Source organism: Podarcis cretensis, assembly GCF_951804945.1.
Source record: "Podarcis cretensis genome assembly, chromosome: 8".
NCBI classification, from domain to species: domain Eukaryota; kingdom Metazoa; phylum Chordata; class Lepidosauria; order Squamata; family Lacertidae; genus Podarcis; species Podarcis cretensis.
Window position 1 is genome coordinate 77,000,062 of NC_137177.1, and position 12,350 is coordinate 77,012,411.

The 12,350-nt window shown below is 46.5% G+C and overlaps 2 protein-coding genes across 3 annotated transcripts in view; one reads left to right on the plus strand and one right to left on the minus strand.

Moving 5' to 3' along the window:
* The window catches only part of PIK3CD (phosphatidylinositol-4,5-bisphosphate 3-kinase catalytic subunit delta), a 53,163-nt gene that overhangs the window by 30,918 nt on the left and 9,895 nt on the right, over window positions 1-12,350 (plus strand). For both annotated transcript variants that reach the window (XM_079986827.1, XM_079986828.1), the window contains 7 exons: window positions 3,601-3,697; window positions 4,360-4,490; window positions 5,248-5,307; window positions 6,647-6,814; window positions 7,736-7,857; window positions 10,859-11,002; window positions 12,031-12,130. In XM_079986827.1, coding sequence (XP_079842953.1) covers window positions 3,601-3,697; window positions 4,360-4,490; window positions 5,248-5,307; window positions 6,647-6,814; window positions 7,736-7,857; window positions 10,859-11,002; window positions 12,031-12,130 — 822 coding nt within the window. The remainder of the gene's footprint in view (window positions 1-3,600; window positions 3,698-4,359; window positions 4,491-5,247; window positions 5,308-6,646; window positions 6,815-7,735; window positions 7,858-10,858; window positions 11,003-12,030; window positions 12,131-12,350) is intronic.
* LOC307222181 (uncharacterized protein) overlaps window positions 1-12,350 on the minus strand; it is a 214,140-nt gene that overhangs the window by 30,734 nt on the left and 171,056 nt on the right. The window lies entirely within an intron of this gene.

Sequence of the window (12,350 nt, forward strand, 5' to 3'; positions counted from 1 at the left end):
ATCATAGGTTCCATATCCTTGATCTAAATGATTGCCCATAGGTAGTTAGCAAGATAGATACTTAGCTAGATAGCAAGATGGCTAGGAAGTTAGTTAATTAGTTAGTTAGATAGCTAGCAAGGTAGCTAGCTAGATGATAGAAAGTTAGCTATCTTATTTAGCAAGATAGCTAGATAGACAGAAGGTCAGTTAGTTAGGTAGCAAGAAAGATATAGAACAATATAGCTACCAGTATACTTTATAAAGAAAGCTAGCTAGCTAGCTAGGAAGCAATATAGAAAGTTAACTACCTAGGTGGAAAACTGGCTAGTTAGCAGATAGATAGAAAGTTAGCATGTTAGCTAGCAAGATAGATAAGATAGGTAGCCTTATTGGTGCCACTGATCTTTTAGACATCTAGGTTCACAATGCAGGCTTAAAATGCAGCAAAGTCAGTCCTCACCCCCACTGCTTCAAATCACACATGCATTCTGTTATACACATCAGTGTAGCGAATATCTTTCCAAGTTGCCACTTCCGATTCCACACCAGTCGTTGGAGAGAGAGTGTGGATGTCTTCATATGACTTCCATTTTCAAAGACCATGTTTCTTAAGTAACTAACAGGACATTTACAAACTAGCGGGAGCAATGCTGGATGGAGAGTGAGCAGAACTGTGTACGCAGCCTTAAATGAAAAAGTGTGTAGGTTTTTTGAGAGTTGCAAATTCCTTACGTACAAAAATCCAGCGAGAACAAGCTGACAGGAACTGGGCAGGCGGCTTGAGCCCTAGGACTGCATCGTACTCTGCTGAGTCATGCTGCAGCTATTCTCCGTTGCTTCCTCGGAAGATGCTGAGTCATTCACTTCTTGGACCATCTCCACCAAAGATCTCATCATTTAGGGCTTGGTCAGAAGCCAGGCCTTCTGCTGTTTTCGCTGAGTGACTCTTCAGAAGGTTTAGAAATTGAAAGAAGGGAGGCAGTTAGAAGTAGAGAGGTGAGGCATTCTTTCTGGGTATTTATTTTCTTGGATATGTGCTGGAAGCGAGCAAAAGAAAAGTGAGCGAAAGAAAACGGAGGAGGGTGTTTGCAGCCAGATTAATCCCTCGGCCCTGTTTACTCTGCAAATGTTTGTTTCCTTGCTTGTTTTGTTTTTAAAAAAGACCAGTTGAACCAGTTCTAACTGTCCCCCTTCCAAGGCTAAGGGACTGAGCTGCAAATTTCTAATGACAGAAGCACACAGGAGTCAGAGGGAATCTAAACAAACAAGTTCAAGACCCAGTAGCAGTTCTGAGTTGATGTGGAAATGTGGGCCCTGCTTTTCAATGAATGCATTGTATGGGCAGCTTACCAACTCCTACAAAAGCCAACCCCACCCCTGAAGACAATATAAATATATAAAACACAGTACAACTAAAAAAATAAATCAGTAGCTAAAGTGCCTTTGTTTTTCTTCATAATAATAATAATAATTTATTATTTATACCCCGCCCATCTGGCTGGGCTTCCCCAGCCACTCTGTGCGGCTTCCAACAAAATATTAAAATACAGTAATGCATCAAACATTAAAAGCTTCCCTAAACAGGGCTGCCTTCAGATGTCCTCTAAAAGTCTGGTAGTTGTTCTCTTTGACATCTGGTGGGAGGACATTCCACAGGGCAGGTGCCACTACCAAGAAGGCCCTCTGCCTGGTTCCCTGTAACTAGGCTTCTTGCAGTGAGGAAACTGCCAGAAGGCCGTCGGCGCTGGACCTCAGTGTCCGGGTAGAACGATGGGGGTGGAGACTCCTTCAGATATACTGGACCGAGGCCGTTTAGGGCTTTAAATGTCAGCACCAACACTTAGAATTGTGCTCGGAAACGTACTGGGAGCCAATGTAGGTCTTTCAAGACAGGTGTTATGTGGTCTCAGCTGCTCCCAGTCACCAGTCTAGCTGCTGCATTCTGGATTAGTTGTAGTTTCCGGGTCACCTTCAAAGGTAGCCCCACATAGAGTGCATTGCAGTAGTCCAAGTGAGAGATAACCAGAGCATGCATCACTATGGCGAGACAGTCCGTGGGCAGTCTCAGCCTGCGTACCAGATGGAGCTGGTAAACAGCTGCCCTGGACACAGAATTGACCTGCACCTCCATGTACAGCTGCGAGTCCAAAATGACTCCCAAGCTGCGCACCTGGTCCTTCAGGGACACAGTTACCTCATTCAGGACCAGGGAATCCCCCACACCCGCCCACCTCCTGTCTCCCAAAAACAGTACTTCTGTCTTGTCAGGATTCAATCTCAATCTGTTAGCTGCCATCCATCCTCCAACCGCCTCCAGACACTCACACAGGACCTTCACTGGTTCTGATTTGAAAGAGAGGTAGAGCTGGGTATCATCCACATATTGATGGACACCCAGCCCAAACCCCCTGATGATCTCTCTCAGCAGCTGTATGTAGATGTTGAAAAGCATGGGGGAGAGGACAGAACCCTAAGGCACGCCACAATTGATAGCCCAGGGGTCTGAACACTCATTCCCTCACCACTTTTTGAACACGGCCCAGGAGGAAGGAGCGGAACACAGTATAACAGTGCCCCAGCTCCCAGGCCCTCTAGATGGTCCAGAAGGATGTTATGGTCAATGGTATCAAACGCCGCTGAGAGATCCAGCGGAACTAGGAAACAGCTCTCACCTTTGTCCCTAGCCCTTCAGGGTTTTAAAAATCTGCTTTGGCCCTCCTACTGACTCTTGAACTTGTTTGTTTTCATTTATTAAAAAGCCACTTTGGGCTCTGGTGTGCTACTGGGTTTTGAATTTTTTCTCTATTTTTTTTAAGGAAAGCAGACAAGTTCAAGACCCAGTAGCATACCAGAGCCAAAAAAGCAGCTTTAAAAAAGGGTGGAGTGGGTAATTGGATCTGATCAGTGGGCCCAATCCTTTTCTCCCCTTCTTACAGGCCATGTTTGATGAGTGGGCAGGACCACCCACCTGTCCATCACCTGATGTCACAGAGGCATCAGGTCACATGTTTTCCTGGTGCACGCTGCTTTGAAGGCCTGACTATCAGCTGATTGGCCGGCCTTCAAAGCAGCATTGCACCGGGAAAATATGTCACCTAATAAAGGTAAAAGGTAAAGGACTCCTGGACAGTTAAGTCCAGTCAAAGGCGACTATGGGGTGTGGTGCTCATCTTGCTTCTGGCCAAGGGAACCAACATTTCTCCACAGGCAGCCTTCTGAGTCATGTGGCCAGCATGACTAAACCGCTTCTGGCGCAACAGGACACCATGATGAGTGCCAGAGCGCATGGAAATGCCGCTCACCTTTCCACCGCAGCGGTGCTTATTTATCTACTTGCACTGGTATGCTTTCGAACTACTAGGTTTGCAGAAACTGGGACAGAGCAATGGGAGCTCACTCTGTCGCGCAAATTCGAACCGCCAACTTTCCAATCAGCAAGCCCAAGAGGCTCAGTGGTTTAGACCACAGCGCCACCAGGAAAGCAGGTCACCTAATGTCTCTAAAGCACTGCAGACAGATTTTTGCAAGCGCTGCAGATGAGCTGATCTTCGGTCCTTTACAAATAGCTATGGGCATGCGTGGACCTGACCCACTAAATCTTCATCACCCTCCCTGCAGGACTGCCCAATTGCCTGGGTGAACATCATGCTGTTTGACTACCAAGACCAGTTGAAAACCGGAGAGTGCTGCCTGCCAATGTGGTCATCGTTTCCAGGTACATAAGGCAGCTCCCTAATATTACTGTTGTTTTCATCCTGGGTGATAGAATATATGGGAAAGGGACATAACTCAAATATAGAACATCAGCTTGGAATGCAGAGGGTCCCAGTTTTAGTCTCCAATGGCAGCTTCAGGTGGGGCTGGGGGGGGGAAACTTCTCTGTGAGAGAGAGGGTGGAGGGGACCTTGGAGAGCTGCTGTTTATCAGTGCAGACAGTGCTTAGCTCAATGGACTGGTTGGGCTGAAAATTATTTGCTTTATGTCTTACACACGACATGATTGTAAAAAGACAACCACCACCTGAAAGCGGTTTACGAAAAGGCATAAAGCGATGAAATTGCCCATATGAAAAATTAACAACAATGCTTTTAAGACCTCTGAAAAGCTAAAATAACAGTAAGCTAAAAACAGAACTAAAAAATGTTTTTAGCAGACTCTGAAAAGAGGTACTTCTGCCTGATATCAATAGGCATGGAGTTCCAAAGCGTAGGTGCTGCCACACTTAAAAAAAATAAAATGAGGCAGCTTCCTATGTTCCTCTGACTGTGACTTAGCCAAGTATCACAATGTATGGCATTCGTGTTCCGTTCTTGCCAAATCATTGGCCACTAGGTGGCGCCACGTTTCTTAGGGAGCCTCACCCTGCTTGCTTTCCAGATGAGAAAGGAGAGCTACTGAACCCAACGGGCACCGTCCGGACCAACCCCAATACGGAAAGTGCTGCAGCCTTGGTCATCCGCTTCCCTGGCATTTCGCTGTACCCGGTCTACTATCCATCCTTTGAACAGGTAAGAAGGTGGCGGTTTGCACCCCTGCCCCATGCCAGTTAAGTCTGCTTTCTGGATCAATGGAAAAAGTGGCCACCTCCATTCCCCCCTTAAGAGGGGTCCGCCTCCCATTACTGAGTGTGGAATCCCATTTTCATATAGGGCTGCCAGTTCGGCTGATTTATTAGGCTTGCATTTTATTTGTTTCTTGGTGCATTTCATAATATTTACCCACTGCTTGTTTGGGCAGCTTACAGTGGGAATAAAACAATAACATCAGTAAAAATAACTCTTTAAAATATTGAAAGAGATAAAAATCAGCAATAAACTGTGTGTGATCTGGGCTGGAAGCAGGCTTGAAGCTAGAGAGACAGAGGCATGCTTGCTCTGTGCCTGATGGAGAGGCAAGATCCTGTTAACGCTATGAACCCCTCCATCTTACGCTCAGGTTGTATATATGTGTAAATAAAACCAAAAATCCTAAAGACATCACAGTCTCTGCTGACCTAAATTCCAGTGTAAGCATCTAGGATTCTCGCTTGGAGATTGGGGCAGAATTTAACAGTACAAATATTTATATATATATTACTCATATAAACCTTCGTACATAACAGTTCCATACATTATTGTAAACCATGTTGCGTTTACTTTTCGTAGGGGGAAAAGACCAATATGTGCAAATAATAATGATGATGATGATGGAGCCTTTACAGTAATAATTAATCACGACGGTGTTTAAATGTCATCGAACACATTCTGTTTTATCTTTGTGTTTCAGATCATGGAGCATGGAAGGAATGGGCAGTGCCCCCGGTACATGTCGGAGGACCCAGAAGAGGTGAGCACATCTTCCCGTGCATCCGTTTTCAAAACCAGTTCAACATTCTGTTACACCCCAGCGTGACCAAGGAACAGGAGCTGGGGGTGGGGCTATGCAAATAGGAGCCAGTTTGATTCTCAATTGCTTGGGATCATTTGGGGTGCAGGATACAGTTTAGCTGGTGTTTTGCTGATTTATTAATGAGATGCCAGCACATTGCCTTCCTTCAGTGAGCTCCGGTGTGGCAAGTATGTCCATTGGGATTATCCTGTTTGATCTTCTCAACAGCCCTGTGAGGTAGGTTAGGGTGAAAGAGGGAGACTTGCTCAGTGCTTTCCAATGAGGCTGAGTGAGGCCACGTCAAGTGAGGCCCAGCTAGACCCGATGCCATCAAAAGACAAAACAAAGCTTGTAGGCATTGCTAGTCCTACTCAGAGTAGACCCATTGAAGTGAATGGACATGATTAACTTAGGTCCACTAATTTCTGTGGGTCTGCCTTGAGTAGAACTGACTTGGATACACCCCAAAAACCTGAAGATAGACATTATCTTCAATATTATTTTTAAAAACTGGGCGGCATGTCGGTTAGGGTGCTGGAGTGTGAAAAAACAAGTACCGTATTTTTCGCTCTATAGGACGCACCGGACGATAAGACGCACCTATTTTGGGGGGGAGGAAACAAGAAGAAAAAAATTCTGAACCCCAGAAGCCAGAACAGCAAGAGGGATCTGGCTTCTGGGATAGCCTCTTGCTGTTCTGGCTTCGGGGACAGCCTTTGAAGCCTTCGCAGGGCAGTGGGGTGCCTTCACCCCACTGCCCTGCGGAGGCTTTGCGCAGCCATCCCCAAGCTAGAACAGGGAGATGGAGCGCTGCGCAGCACTCCGTCTCCCTGTTCTGGCTTTGGGCTTAGCCGCGCAGCCTGCATTCACTCCATAAGACACACACACATTTTCCCTTACCTTTTAGAAAGGAAAAAGTGTGTCCTATAGAGCGAAAAATAGCTTCCCAACTAATAGAGCCCAGACCTTAGTCTCAATAACAGTGCATATTCAGTTGCCTGCATGTGCAACACCGTGCTACCCCCTCACAAATGGCTTTAAAAGAGGATTAGTCAAATTCATGGAGGCGAAGGCAGTGTGGTATAGGGGTTAGAGAGTGTTGGCCTAGGACCCTGGAGACCAGGATTCGAATCCCCCAATCAGCCACAAAGCTCACTGGGTGTGACCATTCACTCTCAGCCTAACCTGCCTCATGGGGTTGCCGCGAGGATAAGATGAGGAGGGAGGAGGAGCTCCCTGAGGGAAATGTAGGGTATAAATGTGCTAAGTCAATATTGTATCAATCCCCATGGTTCAGAAACAACAGCTGAAAGAGATTCTGGAGCGCCGATCTCACACCGAACTCTACGAGCACGAGAAAGACCTTGTGTGGAAGATGAGGCATCAGGTGCGGGACCAGTACCCAGGTGCCCTGGCGAAGCTGCTGGTTGTAACCAAATGGAACAAGCACGAAGATGTTGCTCAGGTGAGAAGTTCTTTCTTGGGAGCCAGGGCAGCAGTTGGAAGAGAGTGAATGTTCAGGTGTTGCAGGCAGATGTTCAAGCCAAACATGGGTTCTAGAACCTTTATCTGTCTGTCTGTCTATCTCTCTATCTATCTATCTATCTATGCATGTGTATATGTTTTCAAATTGCAGAATTGTACGGAATGGGAGAATATGTGAAACCATGCTAGGAAAAACAGTTATTTTTCTTCAAAGCCAACAAGTTAAAAAGAATCCATCCTTCGCACAAGGGTGGGTGGCAACTCTGTTACTCCCTCCATCCTCTTTGATCAGCTGCCTCCCCCCCCCCCACTGCATCCCCCACCTTCCTGTTTGTGGCAGTGGAGTTTTGACACCAACTTCCTCTCCCCACAACCTCCTTCAAGCTCTGAGAAAGGGACAAAGGTGATCCCTTCTGCACAAAGGTAGCCAGCAGAGTGCTTGAGCTGGTATGCTCTACTGCAGTAGCAAGAAGGATACTTCATCTTAAGCCTTTTCAGCCACCCAGAAGGCCTTGCTCCATTCTCATCTCTTTCAACCGTTGTTTGTAGGACTTGGTCCTCACAGGACTTTTTTTGTGCCTGACTGGAATGTGTCTAGCAATGCCTCTTGCTTGTCTAGAGAGAGGAAAGAGGGGTTTGTGAGCTGGTGTGGCAATCTAACATACAAAGGCAAAAGTTTCGATTTTCGCTCCACCCATTTCCCCTGGCTCCGCCCACTGCTGGTATGTGGCCCCCGGGAGTTTGCCCAAAATAGAATGCGGCCCTCGGGCAGAAATAGGTTCAGGACCCTCCAACAACCTCTGGATGTGTTCCAGTTTGTCAATCTTTCTTCTTTCCCTCCCACCACAAGTATTTTATTGTTTTCCGTCTGTCTTTTTTAAAAAAATTGTCCACTTTGCAGATGATCCACTTGTTACAGTCTTGGCCAGAGCTGCCCGTTCTCAATGCCTTAGAGCTGTTGGATTTCAACTTCCCTGATCGCTACGTGGGTTCCTTCACAGTCAGCTCGCTGAAAAAGTTGACGTGAGTAAAACAAAAGTTTGCCTGATGTTACCCATTTGGCTAGGTTTATATGCCGTTTGATAACACGAAAGGTGGCATGTAGCCAATACCCACATTTATTTATTGATTGATTGATTGATTGATTGACAGCATTTGTACCCTGCTCCTCAGCCAAAAATGCTCCTACAGTGGCTTATGTACAATCAAAACAAGACAGTCACTACCCTCAGGCTTACAATCTGGAAAAAGGCAAAAGAGAGAGGGATGAGAAATCAAAATCAAAACTTAGGCACCAGTTTCTAAGCAGTTGGCACAGTTCAGGGGGCACGGGAGGTGCCTGATGGAGCTAGGCCTCCAGCAAAGCAGATGAAATGAGCCTTCTGTTTCCTATCTCTCCCACTGAGACAGCTTGGTGGAATGGCTGCCCTGAGATGACAGAGGATGCTTTAAGTGGCTGGCCTGCCACAGCAGAGCCAATGGAGTGAGTTCTGCTTTCCACCTCTCCCATTTCTGGAATGGCTTCCCCTATATGACGGTTGAGGGGAGAGTTTGCCTAATGGAGTAGACCTGCTGAAAATTTACCGGGATGACTAAGTTAGGCCCATTAGTACTGGTTTTCTTCTTATATACATAAAAACTTAAGGTGTCGTCATGCTGCAGTTTGCGTAGCTGCCAATAGATGTTTGGCAAGTGGGGGCAGGTGAGCAACACAAGCAGCAGCCACAGACCCTATTTTGCATAAAATGGTACAAAATGCTCATTTTTTAAAAATAGCAGAAAGAGCAACAGACGTTAAAAAAGAGTGGATGCAATAAAATGACCAAAATATAGATAAAATCAATTGAATTTTTTTTATTTTCCCTCTGAAAAAAACACCATTTTATTGTTTCCATTTATTTATGCAGTGTGTAATCAATATTCATTTATTCAATATTTATTTATACAGTATGTAAGCAATATTCATTTATTCAATATTCCTTTATGCAGTATGTAATCAATATTCAGCAATTCCACCCTTCCCACGGTATTTATAAACAAAAGCACATACCGTATTTTTTGCTCTATAGGATGCACCGGACCATAGGAGGGGGAGAGCAGAAAATTTTTTTTCTCCCCCTCTCTGCTCAGTGCCCCTTCAGCGAAGCGGCAGGAGAAACGGAGCCCCTTCCATTTCTCCTCCTGCTTCGCTGACGGGGCGCTGCGTAGAGAGGGAAAACTGTGCAGCGCCTCTCCAGCGAAGCGAAGCCTGGAGAGCAAGAGGGATCAGTGTGCACCAACCTCTCTCGCTCTCCAGGCTTGCGGATAGCTGCCTGAAGCCTCCGGAGGGCAACTAATCCAGAATGCGGCAGCTAGACTGGTGACTGGGGGTGGCCGCCGAGACCATATAACACCGGTCTTGAAAGACCTACATTGGCTCCCAGTACGTTTCCGAGCACAATTCAAAGTGTTGGTGCTGATCATTAAAGCCCTAAACGGCCTCGGCCCAGTATACCTGAAGGAGCGTCTCCACCCCCATCGTTCTGCCCGGACGCTGAGGTCCAGCGCCGAGGGCCTTCTAGCGGTTCCCTCATTGCGAGAAGCAAAGCTACAGGGAACTAGGCAGAGGGCCTTCTCGGTAGTGGTGCCCGCCCTGTGGAACGCCCCTCCAGCAGATGTCAAAGCGATAAACAACTACTGACATTCAGAAGACATCTTAAGGCAGCCCTGTTCAGGGAAGTTTTTAATGTGTGATATTTTACTGTATTTTTGCTTTCTATGGAAGCCGCCCAGAGTGGCTGGGGAGGCCCAGCCAGATGGGCGGGGTATAAATAATAAATTATTATTATTATTATTATTATTATTATTATTATTATTCAGGCGGCTTCAGTGAACGCAACACGAAGCCTCTGGGGCGCGGGGGGAGCTCTCCCTCTGCATTTTGGAGGCTTTGCGTTGCTATCGCTGAAGCCAAGGATCCTGCATTCGCTCCATAAGACGCACACACATTTCCCCTTAATTTTTGAAGGGGAAAAAGTGCGTCTTATAGAGCGAAAAATGCGGTAATGAACTTAACAGGGCTAGGTAGGCTTGCCTAAACAAGGAAGCTTTTAGCAGGTGTCAAAAACAGTACAGTGAAAGTCTCTGAACCACACCCAGAAAAAATTGATGGTGGCAGGCAAGGAAACATTGTGCACCCCTTGAACTCCTTGGTGGAAGGATAGGATAAAAGCATGAGGAGTAATATTAGTAAAACCAATTTGTTATCTTCTGCATCTTCGTTTTGCAATAACTTGTTGCCTGGTGTCGGGGTGTGTGTGTGTGAGAGAGAGAGAGAGAAAACATCAGAGGCTGGTCTGTTAAGGCAAATGGGGTGCTGCCCCATCAGTCTCAGTATCATCAGCCAGCCCCCCACCTGTTTGCCTTCTTGCTTACAACCAGTTCATCTCCCTGCTCCTCCTCAATCTCAGTGTTGCCCTTGTAGAACTCAGCAGGGAGGTGCATGGGATAAAACTAGAATGAGTGGATTCCTGCTGGCCCTCATTCTTGCTTTACCTCTTTTTTCTGGCGTACCAGTCCCAATGGGAACCAGCAAAAGGGTTGGGCCAAGCAAACAAGAGGGCAGAAAGCTAACCCACGCCTACCCCAGGCTGGAGTCATGGTTATGAAACTGTCTGCATAACTCTCTGCCGTGCCCACAAAGCTGCTGGAATAAAAGTTGAAACCTGTGAGAACTGTAACTGAATGTTGCAGCATGGAACGCTTCTGTCTGAGGCACACCAGCCAGCCATACCGTTGCTGTCACTGGCTCTGGCTCCTCCTGCTGTTGGGCTTCATGCCTTCTGCCCCAGCAGTCTTGTCTCCCTCACCTACCCCCCAAAAAATCCCCACAGGGAAATAAAAATAAATAGATGAAGGGAATAAGAACAGTGGGGAGGAAGAGGTGGGTTTGCTGGTTTACCATAGCCCTGTGCTGCGTGTCAACTGATGCCTCTGCACTTGTGGTGTGGAAATGACTCCTCTGCTGCCGCCTCTCCTTCTGCAGAGATGCCGAATTGTTCCAGTACCTCCTCCAGCTGGTTCAAGTGCTGAAGTACGAATCTTATTTAGACTGCAAATTGACCACATTCCTGTTGGACAGGGCCTTATCCAATCGCAAAATAGGGCACTTCCTGTTCTGGCACCTCAGGTAAGGAAGTACTTTGTGTACAGTTAAAAGCTAACTGCATGACATGGGCTGCGGCAGGGAAGGAATACAGATATTATTTCCTTATTCCTCACCTCCCTCCCCAGCCAGCTGTGGTCCCAATGAAAATCTCCTCCCCACCTGCTTTTTGTTGTTGCTGTTGCTAAAGACCCAAGCTGTGTCAACTGATTTTAATATTGTGTTTTTAATGTGGCTGTAACCCACTTTGGGACTTTATGGTGAAGGATGGATAAAACCATCAATAAATTATAATTAATCAAGTAATTAATTTGATGGCCTTTTAACTAGCATTTTCAACAGAGGCCTTTCTCTGTGGGCCCTCACTTGCTGAGGTGTGTTTATATGCTTGAACAAATGGGCAGGGACTTCTTCTGTGGTGGCTCCCACCCGACTTTAGAATGTATCCATCCCCATAATCACTGGCACCAACATTCTTATTATTTTTGGCAACAAGTTAATAAGGGATTGGGATGCGGGTGGCGCTATGGGTTAAATCACTGAGCCTAGGACTTGCCAACGGAAGGTCGGCAGTTCGAATCCCCGCGACGGGGTGAGCTCCCGTTACTCGGTCCCTGCTCCTGCCAACCTAGCAGTTCGAAAGCACATCAAAGTGCAAGTAGATAAATAGGTACCACTCCGGCGGGAAGGTAAGCGGCGTTTCCATGCGCTGTTCTGGTTCACCAGAAGCGGCTTAGTCATGCTGGCCACATGACCCGGAAGCTGTAAAGCGAGATGAGCGCCGCAACCCCAGAGTTAGCCACGACTGGACCTAATTACCTGGACCTGATTACCCTTTACCTTTACCTAATAAGGGATTACCTTTGTCTGTGACTTGCTTTGTGTTCATTTTCTTAGTTTTTTTTTTTAATTGTCTTCTGATATTTTGCTTTTATTATATTTTGTTGTTGTACACTTTGCCCTGAAACTCATTTGGGTCAAGGATTTTTTTTTTTTTAAAGATCACCATCATCCTAAAATGTCAATTTCCTCCTCTCATCATCCCCGCTTAGATCTGAAATGCATGTCCCGTCTGTGGCCTTAAGGTTTGGCCTGATCCTGGAAGCTTATTGCCGAGGGAGCACCCACCACATGAAATCTCTGATGAGGCAGGTAAGTAGCTGGCTTGTCCAAAGGGGATGCTTGCAGTTTTTCAAACCAGCAGGTTGGTACAGGGCAGGCCCCAGGGCTGGATTAACCATTAAGCAAAATAAGCATGTGCTTAGGCACAGGGTCAGCAAACTTTTTCCAGTCCACTGTCCCTCAGACCTTTTGGGGCGGGCGGGCTATATTTTGAAAAAAAATAAAAATGAACTAATTCCTATGCCCCACA